We start from the raw sequence: 16,630 nt of genomic DNA on the forward strand, positions 1-16,630 counted from the left end.
GCAGCCCTGCAGAGTTTTGCTTCAACCCTAATCAAACACACCTGAACAAGCTAATCAAGGTCTGAACGGTTATTAGGAAGCTACAGGCAGGTGAGTTTTAATTAGGGTTAGAGCTGAACTCTGCAGGGCTGCGGCTCTCCAGGACCGGAGTTCGCCACCGCTGTTATATACAGTATAATTACCCAACGATATAACTGCGAGAGACAGTATTGAAATATATATTTCCCCTGTGTTTCCTTCCTGCTGTGTGAGCTACTGAAATGAGCTGCACTGTGAAACAGCCAATCAGAGCAGAGCTCAACATTATTATTCATGACCCTTCCAAATAAGGTAAAAACAGACCGTTTCATTCTAGGGACATATCCTAGAGTTGTAAATGGACATGTAAAACCGTTTCTGGAGATTCTTTGCCCTTACCTAAGCCACATACCTTTTATGTAGATATCAGAGAACAATTTAAAATATTGTATCCATGCATTCTATGGCACCTTTAAAAAAAACTCAAACCACATGAATAAGAATCTGGCACAATCTGAAAGGTAACATTTTTCGCTATCGATTTGTGCTGCCTATCTTTTTAATGGGAGGTAGCATGATCTGAGCGGGTAGCACAAATCGTCAGAACACCGGCATGATGGATTCTAATTTCCGTTTGGGTGCTCTCGTGTTCCGGTCTCCATAGAAATCCACGTTAAAACAGGGTAAAAAGATCGACTATATTAATTAAACTGAAACTTTTTCAATAGAACTAAATATAAATATGTGCGCAGGGCTATGCTGTTGTTAGCTGCCATAGTAACAGCAATAAGCATAAGGAATTCCTGTAAAGTACTTATTTTGCACACCAGCAAATATGTCCGTGTCCGGCGCTGCATGGGCAGCAGCACAAAGGATGACAAAAGAAAACGAGCATGGCAGCGCTTAAGTTAAAATACTATGTGTGAAATAATAACGAAAATGTACAAATAATGAGAGCTCATCATTTTGTTGACAAAATCCAGCGAACTTCGCCCCGATCAGGAGCTGTTTATAGGATACATGCACTCCTGTGTTTTCAATGCTGCTAACCGTGGGTCGCTTCATGTCATCTACCCACTCATTAAACTATGACAAGTTACTGCAAAAATATGGTCATTTTGACAATGTAAAGTGATGAAACTATTGCTTTTTAAACTTTTAAGCTTTTTCATTTTCATAGGTTTAACGTTATATTACCGGTTGGGAAAATACGTTAATTTGATTAGAAACACCAGAGACAGGAAATGTAAAGCATCATCCAGTCGGTGAAGCCAACGGAGGTGGTCGAGCGGCCATCTTACTGCTCTACTACCGGCAGAGAGCATCATTGACTGACAGCCGAAACACTGACCTAAAATCACGTTTTGAAGAGTAATCAGTCATGCAGGATTAGTTTTTATGTTATGTGTATGTAAATTAATTGTTACTTAACATGTTTTCTGCAATGTTTATGGTCATTTCGCACAGGATAAGCTATATATTGAAATCGTTAAGATGGTTGTGTCAGCTGCGCACTGCCGACACAGGTAACTGATCTAACACAAAATATATTTCTTAATGTACATAATTATGCAGGAAATATTAAACATGAATATATATATTATAAATTATGAATATAATCAAAAATTGATTTGAATATATTTAGGTATAGTAGACAGTGGACTTCTGGTTAATATAATGTCATCTAAATAGGCTATGTCAGTTCACAGCTTATGATTCACCAGATATCAGTTTAATTTGGCGTAACACTTGACATTTCTCCCAAAAATCTCATAGTTTAAATACACTCTTAGTTGTCGCTGTGATTAGTAGTGATGGCAAAGTGAAGCGTTTCTACACCAGCGGAAAAAAAAATCGGGAAAAGGTTAATTCATTACTCGAAGCTTTTCAACACGGTTTATGTTGTGGCCATCTAGTGGTCATAAAAATTAATAGCACCTTCCAAAGTGCTGTGTTCCATTACAGCCGATGGTTTCACATCTGATTGTACAACTGATTCTTTGTTTTATTTTATTGTAGCCTATATAAATAATGGTCACTGTCAAAGTCATTCGTTTGTGTCGGTGTTCTGGGACTAAAATAAGTTAAATAAATGAAACATAAATTCAGAAATTAAATCTGCTTTCTGTCTATTTTAACTCTTTAGACTATTTCAGAGGCAAAGTTAATGTGAGCTTAATATATAAATTACGATACTGAAAAAAAACAATGCTAACGCATTATAATGTAAAGGAAACGGCGCTGAGGTTCGTTTCGTTTAAACCGTGCTGAAGCAGTCACGTGGTTTTCAGGATAACGACGCTTCAGACGTCATAGTTCACGCGTTTTTGGCAAAACGAATCAAGCTCCAATACAGTGCTTTATTGTGAATGTGTGTGTGTGTGTGTGTGTTGATACGTAAAAGCTTCAGAGCTTGAATGTAACATCACTAGTGATTAGCTGCTTAGTTACAGCTTAGCTGTTGCTGTAAAGTAGCTTTTTCTTTCAGAATGCTTTAGGGTGTGTCAGAATGTGTTGCAAAATATGTGGTTTAGTTAAAAAACTTTTTGTCCCAAAGTAAATGACTATTATTCTTGATTTTATATTTTAAAATAGCTTCCTTTGTGAAGCCAAAGTGTAATTTTTCTTTGAGGACTGTTAATCAAGCATTAATAATCTTGTTTATTAGAATTGGAAATGGTACTTTTGTAGCTATTTGTATAATCTGAATCCGGTTTGGATAACTCAAAATCAATCCACATGAGTTTTGCTGCTAATCTGTTTAGTTGGAGGCTGCAATGCCCAAACAATGGATCTCCAGCAAGCTAATTAGCTATCATGGCATTAGCTCATTGTGCAAAAGTCAAGTAAACAAATCCCAGGGACTTTTCCAGATTTATCGATGCTTCATTGTTTTAGGAAAATTAGCTAACACATAGCATGATATCCCCCTGGTTTCACAGACAAGGCTTAAGCCTATAGTCCCAGACTAAAATGTAAGTCTGAGCTGTTTCAACTGAAAGAAACTTGCACTGACTGATTTAAGACTGTTAAAATATATTAGTGCCTTTGTTTTGTCTCAAAATTGTCTCTTTGTTTTGCACACCAGTAATGTTTTTTCTAAGGCATGTTAATAAAAATTACTTAAATGTCCTAATTAAACTATGGCCTAATCCTGGTTTAGTCTAAGCCCTGCCTGTGAAACCAGGCCATTATGTTCTACTACTGGTTAATATAATGTCATCTAAATAGGCTATGTCAGTTCACAGCTTATGATTCACCAGATATCAGTTTAATTTGGCGTAACACTTGACATTTCTCCCAAAAATCTCATAATTTAAATACACTCTTAGTTGTCGCTGTGATTAGTAGTGATGGCAAAGTGAAGCGTTTCTACACCAGCGGAAAAAAAATCGGGAAAAGGTTAATTCATTACTCGAAGCTTTTCAACACGGTTTATGTTGTGGCCATCTAGTGGTCATAAAAATTAATAGCACCTTCCAAAGTGCTGTGTTCCATTACAGCCGATGGTTTCACATCTGATTGTACAACTGATTCTTTGTTTTATTTTATTGTAGCCTATATAAATAATGGTCACTGTCAAAGTCATTCGTTTGTGTCGGTGTTCTGGGACTAAAATAAGTTAAATAAATGAAACATAAATTCAGAAATTAAATCTGCTTTCTGTCTATTTTAACTCTTTAGACTATTTCAGAGGCAAAGTTAATGTGAGCTTAATATATAAATTACGATACTGAAAAAAAACAATGCTAACGCATTATAATGTAAAGGAAACGGCGCTGAGGTTCGTTTCGTTTAAACCGTGCTGAAGCAGTCACGTGGTTTTCAGGATAACGACGCTTCAGACGTCATAGTTCACGCGTTTTTGGCAAAACGAATCAAGCTCCAATACAGTGCTTTATTGTGAATGTGTGTGTGTGTGTGTGTGTTGATACGTAAAAGCTTCAGAGCTTGAATGTAACATCACTAGTGATTAGCTGCTTAGTTACAGCTTAGCTGTTGCTGTAAAGTAGCTTTTTCTTTCAGAATGCTTTAGGGTGTGTCAGAATGTGTTGCAAAATATGTGGTTTAGTTAAAAAACTTTTTGTCCCAAAGTAAATGACTATTATTCTTGATTTTATATTTTAAAATAGCTTCCTTTGTGAAGCCAAAGTGTAATTTTTCTTTGAGGACTGTTAATCAAGCATTAATAATCTTGTTTATTAGAATTGGAAATGGTACTTTTGTAGCTATTTGTATAATCTGAATCCGGTTTGGATAACTCAAAATCAATCCACATGAGTTTTGCTGCTAATCTGTTTAGTTGGAGGCTGCAATGCCCAAACAATGGATCTCCAGCAAGCTAATTAGCTATCATGGCATTAGCTCATTGTGCAAAAGTCAAGTAAACAAATCCCAGGGACTTTTCCAGATTTATCGATGCTTCATTGTTTTAGGAAAATTAGCTAACACATAGCATGATATCCCCCTGGTTTCACAGACAAGGCTTAAGCCTATAGTCCCAGACTAAAATGTAAGTCTGAGCTGTTTCAACTGAAAGAAACTTGCACTGACTGATTTAAGACTGTTAAAATATATTAGTGCCTTTGTTTTGTCTCAAAATTGTCTCTTTGTTTTGCACACCAGTAATGTTTTTTCTAAGGCATGTTAATAAAAATTACTTAAATGTCCTAATTAAACTATGGCCTAATCCTGGTTTAGTCTAAGCCCTGCCTGTGAAACCAGGCCATTATGTTCTAATACGGTTTAATTTCATATTGATCAAATTAAATGTTTGATAGACTAGAATATGGATTTGTAGTAATAAGTTTTTATTGGAGTGGAACCAGATGGTCCTTCACAGCTCTTCAAATGGCTAACATTCAATGCTATAACAAACTTGTGTATCTTTTAAGTAGAAGTTAACAGCATTGGAAACTAAAACATCTGTACCTATCAATTCAAATGTTGTCTATCAAATTTCTTCTTTTTGTATCCTGTGTTAGTCCAAAAACTTACTTATTTTGTATTTCATATTTTAAAAATTAAGACCACAAATATGAAATGGATCACTCCTATTAAACAAACAACGTACTGCTCAATATGGTTGGAGTGAAAGTTGTGCCTTGAAAGAGCTAATTACCTTTTTGATAGTTTAATTTAAAATGTGTGCACAATAATGTTGTCCTGCCTGAAAACGACCTGAAGACAGAAAAATGAGCAGTAGACTAAAATGAAACTTTGGTTTTAAATACTTTTTGTATGAAATACACCATCCTATGACCCTCCATGCTCACTAAGAGTTAACTCTAATGGACAAATCATGCAACTTTAAAGAGAAAACCATTGTACATAAAATATTTCATGTTTGCTAGACTCTTTTTTTCAATTAGAAAGCATGTTTTTATTTAATTATTGCTTTGACTCTGTAGAGTAGTTCACACTTCTCTTCACATTTCATTGTAATTGGTAAGTTTACTAATTTGTGCAATGACATGGAGTTATGTATTATAAAGACTCATAATACACAGCTGATGTTCTAAAAGCTGCCTTTGTTGTTCCGTAACTTGCACGTCTGTGTAAAATCGGACTGTAGGGTGGAACAGGCTTTGTTGACAGAAAGCAATTACCCTGTAAATGACAATGTTGAAATTGTTTTATGTCCTGTTTTATAATTTGTAATCTAGACAAAGTAGAAGGGGATTTTTAAATGACAAAGATTCGCCACAGGTTTCCATGTGAATGCTATCTAAAATATTAAGGTTGTTTCGAAGAGCTGTTTAGCACACATTTTGTGGTCTGGTCTTCAAGATTGCTGCTAGTAATATCACTCTTGGCCATCTAGTGCATCCTGGAGCCTAAACAACAAAGAGAAAGTAGAATCAGTAATATATATATATGATACACTGTAAAATACAAAAACTAAAGTTTTATTTGATCTCTTACTCAAAGTCTTCCCCATCTAGAAGTTTCTTGTAAGTGTTGATCTCTGCTTCCAGTTTCATCTTAATATTAAGCAGGGCTTCATATTCCTGACCCTGCTCTGTGATATTTGACCTCAGCTGTGACAGCTCAGCTTCAAGCTGCAGCGTGATGGTGTTGTACTTCTCCACCTCTGCATTTGAACATAGCTCTGTGTTCCGCAGCGTATCCTCAAGCGACGCTTTCTATAAAGTTTGGTAGTTTCATCAGACGGTTTCAACATAAACTTCTAATTTTATTAAAATTGCAACAATGATATCTGAAACTTTCATAATATGGTGTGCATGTGCACATTACCAGGCTTTGTTGGGATGCAAGCTCTATTTCTAGTGTTTGAACCTGTCGCCGTAGGTCATTCATCTCCATCTGTGCACCTTGTAATGCCTCTGTGTTCTGAGCCACCTGCCCCTGAACCTCTGATATCTGATGAGAAAGAGTCGGTTAGATTTGCCTGGAGATATTTTGAGTTCAGTTAAAGCAAAATGATTGTCATGTGGTAGTCACCAGTTCTGTACCTGGGATTCGTGCCACATTTTGAGTTCCTCTGCGTTTTTGAGAGCCATCTTTTCATAGTTAGCCCTAATCTCTTCCATCACTTGAGACAGATCCTGCCCCTTTGGTGCATCAACATCCACCTGAACACCTGACTGGGTGATCTGGTTTCGCAGCTCCCCAACTTCCTGTCAAAGTTGAGCAGAAAAGAAATCTGAGTATGAAATTATAATATGGTGGTGGCTCCTGCATTTCGATGATGTCACAGATTTTTGTCCAATCAAATGCTCTCTAGAATTAGCTCCTCCCTCAAATTGTAGTTAATGGCTAAGACAAATCAAAAGACTATTAGCATTTTTTTCTTCTTCCAAATTTCTACTTCGATAAGATAATACATCAACACAGGAAAGAAAGATGTGTTCATCAAACGACATGAAATCCATATTCAGCATATTCAGAGATGTGAGAATCTCATTCTGTGTGTGAATCTAATGCACCTATAGTGTTAAGTGGTTCTTATGCAATGGTTGTTTACATTTTCATGGTTTTTCTTGAGGAAAAGAAGCTCGTCTTTCAAGGACTCAATTTCACCCTCCACATTCAGGCGACCAACGTTGGTGTCATCAATGACCTTCTTCAGACCTGCAATATCTCCTTCCACAGACTGCCTGATGGCCATCTCATTCTCAAACCTAAAACACACACATAATACTCTTTCAAGTAATGCACTAAAATGTTTCGGTGTGCATGATAACAGTCCTCCATCACGCATCTGTCAGGCTGAAGATTTCTGGCATGTCTATTTGTGACCCTGGACCACAAAACCAGTCATAAGGGTACATTTTTTGAAATTGTAATTTTTTTTTAAATCTGAGGGTGCAAAAATATCAAAATATTGAGAAAATTGCTTTTAAAGTTGTCCAAATGAAGTCCTTAGCAATGCATATTACTAATGATAATAATTTTTAAATATATTTACGGTAGGAAATTTACAAAATATCTTCATGTAACATGATCTTTACTTAATATCCTAATGTTTTTTGACATAAAAGAAAATTTGATAATTTTGACCCATACAGTATTGTTGGCTATTGCTACAAATATACCAGTGCGACTTATGACTGGTTTTGTGGTCCAGGGTCACATTTTGTGATTTTAAAAATGAGCACAAAAGCATGTTCCTTTGATACCAAGCTGCAAAGATGTGTTTTTAAGATGCTTGTTGTGTGGTGCAATATTGAAAACTGACTTGACTCTGAAGTCATCTACAGCCAGACGAGCATTGTCAATCTGCAGAACAAGACGAGCATTGTCCGAAGTGACATCAAACACCTACAGGTAAAACAAAGCACATATTTCACCAAACAAAACCTGTTTTTGACATCTTCTCAGCTTTTTTTTCTTGTAGCAACTCTATAAAAGATAAGATTTCTCAGATGGTTTTAATTACAGCATTCTTGGAATGAGGTTCAGACGTACAAGTTCTTATCTAATCAACTAATTACCTGGAATCAGATATTGAATTATACTTTGTATTAACTTTCTTTATGAAACTGGTACATGAAAAGGTCTGACTGAGCAGGACTATAAAATATGAGACAAAAGACAGAGTTGTTTTTCAGTCAAACTTGAATTCGACTGTATATTTTTTGGATTTATTTATTTATTATTGCTATATTTGATGTACTGTATGTGAGAGAATTTGTGCATATCTGTGTGTATATATATATATGTAATATCTGTGTAGTATCTAGTATGTGCATAGTGCAGAACATTTGAATTTAAGGAATAATCAAACAATACTCATACTAAATTTGTCTATGTGCCACATCCTGCACGGGTGAAAGCGGAAGCTGGTACATATTATCATGCGCTTCTCCTTATCTGACCTAGCTGCCTGAAATTTCAGAATATTTGTATTAAAACTATGTCTTAATTTTCCTAAATAAAAAATATAGTTAGCATTCTTTTTAGTTTAGAGCCTTTTTTTATTAGCTTGGTTTTCTGCTTTTGCAGTTTTACAATTGGAATTTTGTTGAATTGAATTGAAAAAAATTTAATTAAAGCAAAGATTAGACATTTTTGAACTATAAATGTTATTTAATGACTCGGCCACATCTGTTAAAAATTATGGAGTTCTTCTTTTACATTCTTGTTGTGTGCGAGAGAGTGCCGTTGTGGCTTTGTGGGTGCTTGAGCGTGTGTGCAATTGCTTATCCCACATCTGTTTTGCATTATGACTCTAGTCAGAGACTATAGGAAGTCCATCAAACATTCTTCTAATGCTTTAGAAATTATTATGAATGTTATATTTGTGTTGACCATTGTCATGGTTGCACAGATTTTAAAACCAAATGTGGAGGGTTTTGAGGAATTCCCTCAGTAGTAACCAGAATGCATATAGAGAAAAGCAGAACAAGCACAAAAGAAAGGAGAGAGAGACCAGGGCGTGTGCCACACCCTCCATTGAGATGTACGGAAATCTGATCATGCATTTTTATTACACTGAAGGGTTCTCATAAACACTACAGAAACGTTTTGTTTTTTAAAATATATTCTCAAGACATTCTTTAGACTTAAAAAACTTAAACTTAAAATTATTTTAAAGTTAAAAAGTTTTCATGAGTTTAACATCCGCAACACAAACTGGGAAAATAAATTGTTAACCTAAAAGTGTGCTTTTATATTGTAAATTGGATGTATTCAAGTTTATGTATTATATTATACATTTTACATACCATAAATTGGTATGTAAAATACCTTTGCACTCTTTTCCTTAGTACACTACATTATAAGTATAAACTATTCTTTGTGTTCTGTTGAAATTAATACATAAATGGCTCTTTTCTGCTTGTGCAAAACCCTTACCTTAATTCTAGGTTTTGCTACTTCATTTCAACTTGATTGCTGTAATTCAAAACATCTGGTATCTCCTCCTCTTCCTAAGATAAATAACTGGCTGCTCTCACAAACTCTCAAATGCTTCCTTTTGCAGTTTGCTCAGACAAAGTATATAAACCCAACAATGTCTCTCACCTTCCTCCTCAGGTCATCCAGGATTGCATTGTACTTGCTGTAGTCACGTGTTTCTGGTCCACCTTTCTCCAGGGCCCCTCTGATCTGCATCTCCAGTTTGCTGTTCTCCTGCTCTAGCCGGCGCACCGTTTCCAGGTATGTGGCCAAACGGTCATTCAAATTCTGCATCTGGCCTTTCTCGTTGCCTAGGATGTGCCCTGTGGAGGCAGTGCTCGCCCTGAGGGACCCTGCTGCACCAGCACCCATGCCGGCTGAGCTCACATTGAAGGCTGTGGAAGAAGAAATGCCCCCACTTCTAGGAGTAGAACGGAGAGACATGGAAGAGACAGATGAGATCCTGGTGCCCTGTCCACCTGCCCCGCCATACGTACTAGCGGCACGGTGCACCGGCACAGATCGGGTGAAGGAGACGTGAGAGGCCTGAGGTGCGTAGAAGCTCATGGTGGTGGAGGAAGGAAGTACTGGCTGCACGAGAAAATGAGCGTATGCTGAGGGACGTAAGTCATTGAGAGCAACAGGAAGAGAACTGCGAGGCTTTTATACCCCCACCAAACTCTTTCTGTTCCTCCTTTTCTCTCTCTGACTCACAGACACATGCACACTGACCAGCTAAGACCCTGCCCACATGGTCTGTTTTTTCCCTGACTTTTTTTGGTGATCTCTAATGCCCTTCCCACATCCTTTCTCCCTTTTCTGCCTCAATTTCACCCATCTGCCTCCCTCCATCCGAACCCAATCTCTGAGCTCATCTGGCCACATATATGTACTGCAACGAGATACAGCCCTGAATTCAGGCTCATTATGTGCTTTCAGTCCCACAATGCTTAAATAACAAGTCTAACTAAGAAAAACAGGGTCTGAGAGAGAAAACAATGGTTTATGATTTTGATCATGCACCTTTGGGACAGCATTGTCTGCATTTTCCCAAGACCACATGTGAACTAGATTTAAACTTTTTTTTTTTTTAAGTTTAGATCCTTAAAGGGATAGTTCACTCCCAAATACCATAATTTACTTTTTCTTTTTTATATATATATCTTCATGTTCCACAAATAAAAGGAAGTCATACAGCTTTGGAACATGAGAATTTTAAATTTTGGCTTAACTTTAAGGCATCTAAACTTATTCACTGGGATGTTTCTGCAAACTGCAGCGTTACAAATAGTCTCACTTGCTTTTGACCTTTTAAGGTCTTGCTCAAAATTATATAACTGCCCAAATATGTGTTTAAAAAACCTCTGATAAAGGCTCAACACTAACACAGAATAAATTTGGGAGTTGTATAAAAAACAAGATGATAAATGCAAAAGCTCAAGATAATGTCTTAATGGTTGGAGTTCAGTAAAAAGGGAACAGTGTGAATCTCTACCTCTCTAGGGTTTAAAATGTATACTTTTTGGTAACAATTTTGCTAAAACCAAATTATCTTGATGATTTCTCTTGTTGTAGCACAAAACCTGGAAAACCTATGAAAAATCATAGTCGGCTGTGGTGTAATATTGATTTTGTGCAAGCTCTCGCTGAGATCATATTGAACAAGCAACAATTATAAAGGACTGTAAAAACTGTACAGTGTGAACCCAGCTCTAATATCACAGGTTTTGAAATCCGAGATTGGCAAGAAAAAACAAACAAAACAATAACACATAGCTAACTGTTATGATAAAGATGTTGCTTTGAAATACCTGTGATCCAAAGAACAGGACACCCAGAAGCTTAACACACCCAGGAGGTAAAAGAAACCTGAGGAGTATGCACAAAGCATTTTTGAAAGCTGATCTTTCTTTCTTTCTTTCTTTTCTTAACATGCTTATCCAAACATCTGTTTTCTTGAATTCAATGTTCTCAGCAGTTTTTTTTTAATTGTTCATTTTTTAAATACTTGCAGTGTTTGAAACTTGTTACAAACTGTCAACATGCATCAAGAAACAATTAATGTTTCACTTTTTAAAAATAAATGCTTGTATTCACAATTTAAAATACCTGCGATGTAACAGGCTGCAGGTTGCCTATTTAAAGGCTGAATTAATTTCTCGTGGAACATTTCTCTGACTTGGTTGAGAATCTTTGCTAACTTGCTCTTGTCGGTGGTTATAGTGCTTTCTCTGTGTCAAGAGTGCAATCTGCAGTGTCTTTGTTTGGATGGGGTATCCATAGAGCTTTGGTTTTCTACAGGATGAGTCATCTGTCCCATGATTTCCGGGAGCTCTGAATACAAATCACAAACTGCCCTGCAGGAAAAAAGTGCATGGTTTGATCAAAACCCTCTTTTTTCTTCTCTGTTCTTCATGCTTTAAGTCTCCTGCATGCTCTTCAACTAGAGCTTTTGCTATAGATGCAGAGAAGTAGATAGCATTCAAGACCTTAAAGCAGTGTTTGTTTCAATCATACACATGGCAACCTTATGTGTGTGTTTTGTTGTACCAGTCTGTTTCTAAGCAACATTTTCATTTCCTTTCCTGTGGTTAGTCAAAACTACGCTGTGCACATCAACAACAGTCATACTGAGATGCATCACTTAAATCAGGAGGATAGAAAGCTGATCACAAGAAATCCTATTTACAGACTCTTCTCACTTCATTACTGAATTATTTCCAGTCAGTAGCTCAGTGGATGTCACATGTCTGGATAAAGATCTGCCTTGTGTTTGATAAGGTCTGCAGAGCACAGACAAGCCATCAGATTAATGGTTTACAAATGAAGAGTCCAATGAAAAGTTGGCAGACATAGCTGGCAGAGAGTAAGCAGAGAAAGTTAGAGAAGAAAAGAGACGAAGGGACAGTGAGTCACACTCCAGAATGAAGGAATTTGCCCCACCCTGCCCCCTTTACAACATGTGACCTCACCCACTCCTAAACTAGTTTTTATTTCTATTTCTCAGTTACATGAATGCAGTGAAAGTAGTTCAAATAGCAGGCTTATTATTTAAATAATATGCTCAGATTTACTGTCATTATATTAATGAAAATCTGACAGCATTTTTTTTAACAGACTCAAAAAAGAGTGGATTTTTATTGGAGTTGCACCCATTTTCAGATGAATCTGGATGATCTCCTGCAATGCATCAAGCCACCTACATAAAAGCCCACCATTGAAATTAATGCACGACTCAGACAAACTGTAGCCTACATAATGTGTGTATGACTGCAACAATTACACAACATTTTAATTATTTTCTAAATAATTGTCTTTTTTTTTTCCTGGTTCATATGCTGCTCTTGTAATGAAAATAGCAGTGGCTGAGACAGATGTTCAGTACCTTCACTTAAAATGACACAATCTAATCCTGTTTACGTGAAATAAGCCTGCTCCTGAGCTAACTGACCTGTTGCTATGACAGCAGCTTCGGGATGAGCTTCGAAGAATTTAACAATCCTGGATCATGGTCAAATCGTCAACAATAAAATCCAGCTAACTGAGTAATCCACGTACAATGAACGGACCCCCGTTTTCAATGTTTGTATAATGATAAGAGATGTTTTGAGTACCCAATCAGCATACTGTGATCATGTGACACTGAAGACTGGAGTAATGGCTCTATTCATTCTATTGTAATATTTTAAGTTTCACAATGTTACTCTTTTTACTAGTAATAGTGTAATCATTATCTCTGTAAAGAAATATGCTGTAGTATGACTCTATTGACAAATGTGTACTAAGAAACATCATACATAAGCAATTAAAAGTGAATCTTTTATTTCAAAATAAATAGTAGTTGATATAAAGACTTTTATGTGCAGTTATAATATGTCACTGAGATTTTTACTTCATGAGTTATCTTGTTTTGTGAGGCTGTAGACTAAGGCAAAGATAAAAATCTGTGAGATGTATGATTGGTTGGGGTGAAGTATGCTGTTATGATAGATTAGTGCGACAGACACACCCTGTGACATGCCACAAAGATTTTCGCAGCAGATTAAGAAATTATTTTCATGATTCATTTGGTAAGAAAAGGTAAAAGTGGGTGAAGGAAAATTATGTCCTGACAACACTGATTGGCACCACAAGAGTACACAAAGTCCCAATCCCTTCACTAGCATTAACAGGTTCATGAAATACTTGCGTTGCGTGCACAATACTTTTTGATTAGTTACTTTGAATTCCTGTCTATGGCGAAAGATGCTTTTTGCCCACAGAATAGTGTAATATCTATGTACAAGAGTTACTTAGACCTTGCTAACCAGCCAAATTTCTTGGTCTAAACCAGAAGTCTTTCAAATGTCATTCTGCTGTCAGTGTTCTGAACTCAGCCACTAGGGAGTGCTAAAAACCGCCAAAACTGTGGAAACACAGAACAGACTCGTCATGTAATTAGTTTACCACTAGCACGTTTTTACTCAGCTTTTTCCCCCCACTTCAGCTCTCAGACGGTTTTTCTTTCTTAATTCACTGGCTCAAAACATTTTGCATTTATATTCGTCTGCAGAGCCCACTGTCAATTCATTCTACGCCACATTTATCTCTGCTAATGCTGGTTGAAATAATGTTGCAGCCATCCAACTTTACATGTTTTTTCTTTCAGATTACTTTAATTTTTTTACATTTCTTTTTATTACTGTAATTCACAGTTTTGCAACAGTTCCCACTGTGGCATAGTCATACATGGATGTGCTAGGCTGAATTATTATAAGTACTGTTTAAGTTATACTGTTTATGTAAAACAACTCTGTCCTTCATTTCAGCACCTTGTACTTACAAAGAACGCTTTCTCATTCGGTGAAACATTTATCCAAAAGCAAACAGATGTTATGCCTGCTTTCACATAGCTGTCACTCATGAGCTAATTGTTTTTCATTAGCGCTGTCATAGATTTACCCCCTGGTGCCCCAGAAGGAAACCAGTTGTGGTGCAATTCTCCTGCTTAAGAGAAGTTTTCTCCTGCTTAAAGAAGTTTTAACAACAGTCACCTGTTTTTGCCTGCAGGGCAAGTGGTAGACCCGAAAAAATTTCACCTGCACTGAGCCGGAGGATCCGACGGGCTGTCCGTGAAGACACAGGACGAGCCTCGACCCAAATTAAGGCCCTTACTGATGCTGACTGCAGCCCAATATCCATAAGACGGCATCTGCGAGAGAAGGGCTTAAAGAACAGAAAGCGTCTTCAAAGGCCATGTCTCCTCCCACGCCACAAACTTGGGAATTTGCAAGGGAGCACCAAACATGGGACATTGAAAGGTGGAAGTTTTATCCTGATGGCTTCCAACGTTACTGGCATGACAAGGAGATCCCACTGGAGATGTTTTCTACGCGGCACAGTGGAGGAGGCTCCATCATGATCTGTGGTGCTTTTTTCTTCAATGGGAAAATGGAGCTTCAGGTTGTGCAGGGGTGTCAAACGGCAGCTGGCTATTTTGTTCTTTAAGCCTTTCTCTCACAGATGCCGTCTTATGTTTATTATAAAAATATATAAAACATTTCCTGATAATTTACTCACCCCCATGTCATCCAAGATGTTCATGTCTTTCTTTCTTCAGTCACAAAAAAATTAAGGTTTTTGAGGAAAACATTCCAGGCTTTTTCTCCATATAATGGACTTCAATGGTGGCCAACTGGCTGAAGGTCCAAATTGCAGTTTTAATGCAGCTTCAAGGGCTCTATACGATCCCAGCCAAGGAATAGCGATCTTAACTAGCGAAACGATCCGTCATTTTCTTTAAAAATGTTTAAAATTATATACTTTTTAACCACAAATGCTAGTCTTGCACTAGCTGGCATTACGAACAAGCTGTATTACATAGTCACGTTAGAAAGGTCACGAGTGACGTAGGCGGAAGTACTGACCCAGTGCTCACAAAGCGAACGTGCAAAGAAAGTAAAATCAAAACTGTGATATGTACTGACTCAATGGCTGTGCTCACTAGCCTACTAAGTGGTAAATCTGAAGCCTGACAAGACTTCGTATTTGAAGTTTTACAAAGTTTGTTTAGAATAAGGCAGTTAAGGATAGTGATAAAATTCCTCTGGGTGCCTGCACATGTGGGTGTGGATGGAAATTAGGTAAAGCATTAAAGCATTAAATCATCCACAAATAGAAATTAATTTAGCTTTAAGTAAAGCTGAATTCAAGAGAATGATATCAATTGAAGCAAGTAAGAAATGGCAAAAGTTATGGAATAGTGGGTCTAAAGAAAGACATCTGTTCCAGATTCAGGAGTGTGTTGGAAATGAGAGGAAATGATATGGAAATAGGAAGAAAGATGTAATCATTTCAAGATTAAGAATTGGACATACAGCATTAAACTATAGTCTTCATAAAACAGGTAAGCATGAATCGGGAAAGTGTGACAAATGTGGAGAATTAGAAACAGTGAAGCATGTTCTTTTTGAGTGTTCTGCATATGAAAGGGAGAGATTTCAATTAATTCAAGAATTAGGATGGCTGGGAGTTGATAATATTTCTGTAAAAGCCGTGCTTGAAGTGGGCCGGTAAGGCACTTCTATATTTTAGCCTTTAGAGTACCTGCACTTTTTTGTGGGTACCGGCACTTCTGACATCTTTCCGGTATTATATAAATCCCACTACCCCGGCGGGATCACCTCTCATCTCGACCAATCACGTAAATGAATGCAAGCGGAGTGTGTGGGGTGCAAGAGCATGTCAGGGGAGGCGCGCAGAGTAGTAGAATAATAATTAATAATTGATTACTAATTTGAATCAGTACTTTATAACGAAAATAATATCTTAAAATGAAAAGAAGCAGGCTTTTGCGATCACATAATTTTAAACCGGTAAACTCCTAGAAAGTCCAAGGATCCAGTAAATGAATTTACGAACAGTAAGTTCACAACAGCGCTAATGCAGAGAAAACATGGCCGTTTTCATCAGCGATTGCGAAGAGAATAGTCCAGTAGACTTGCGTCCAGATGTCAGTAAAATAATTATTTTCAGCATGTATTTGGCTTAAAAGCAAGAGTGTTTTATAATGATCGCTGATTATGCAATGGTCAGAGATTTAGCTATTCTGAATGGATCCGTATAGTAGTAAAGGCAGGTGACTTAGTGGTCTTTGGCTTCTCCCTGTGGTCCTGTTTGGTATCGCAGCTTGACTTGTGCTAATTTGTATTGAAAACTTTTATTTAATTATTGATTGATTGATTGTAGCACTATACATACATTAATCAAA

At 37.0% G+C, this 16,630-nt stretch overlaps 1 protein-coding gene across 1 annotated transcript; it reads right to left on the minus strand.

Annotated features, from left to right (window-relative positions):
• Positions 1-5,226: 5,226 nt before the first annotated feature.
• On the minus strand, positions 5,227-10,068 carry LOC107582704 (keratin, type I cytoskeletal 18-like). The gene is made up of 7 exons (XM_016268644.1): positions 9,508-10,068; positions 7,721-7,803; positions 7,007-7,163; positions 6,495-6,659; positions 6,277-6,402; positions 5,944-6,164; positions 5,227-5,855 (listed from the first exon to the last, which is right to left on the minus strand). The coding sequence occupies exons 1-7, from the start codon at positions 9,946-9,948 to the stop codon at positions 5,825-5,827; spliced, it is 1,224 nt and encodes a 407-aa protein (XP_016124130.1). The 5' UTR covers positions 9,949-10,068; the 3' UTR covers positions 5,227-5,824.
• Positions 10,069-16,630: the final 6,562 nt, after the last annotated feature.

The sequence above is a fragment of the Sinocyclocheilus grahami genome, unplaced genomic scaffold, assembly GCF_001515645.1.
Source record: "Sinocyclocheilus grahami isolate Dianchi unplaced genomic scaffold, SAMN03320097.WGS_v1.1 scaffold47.1, whole genome shotgun sequence".
Lineage (NCBI taxonomy): Eukaryota > Metazoa > Chordata > Actinopteri > Cypriniformes > Cyprinidae > Sinocyclocheilus > Sinocyclocheilus grahami.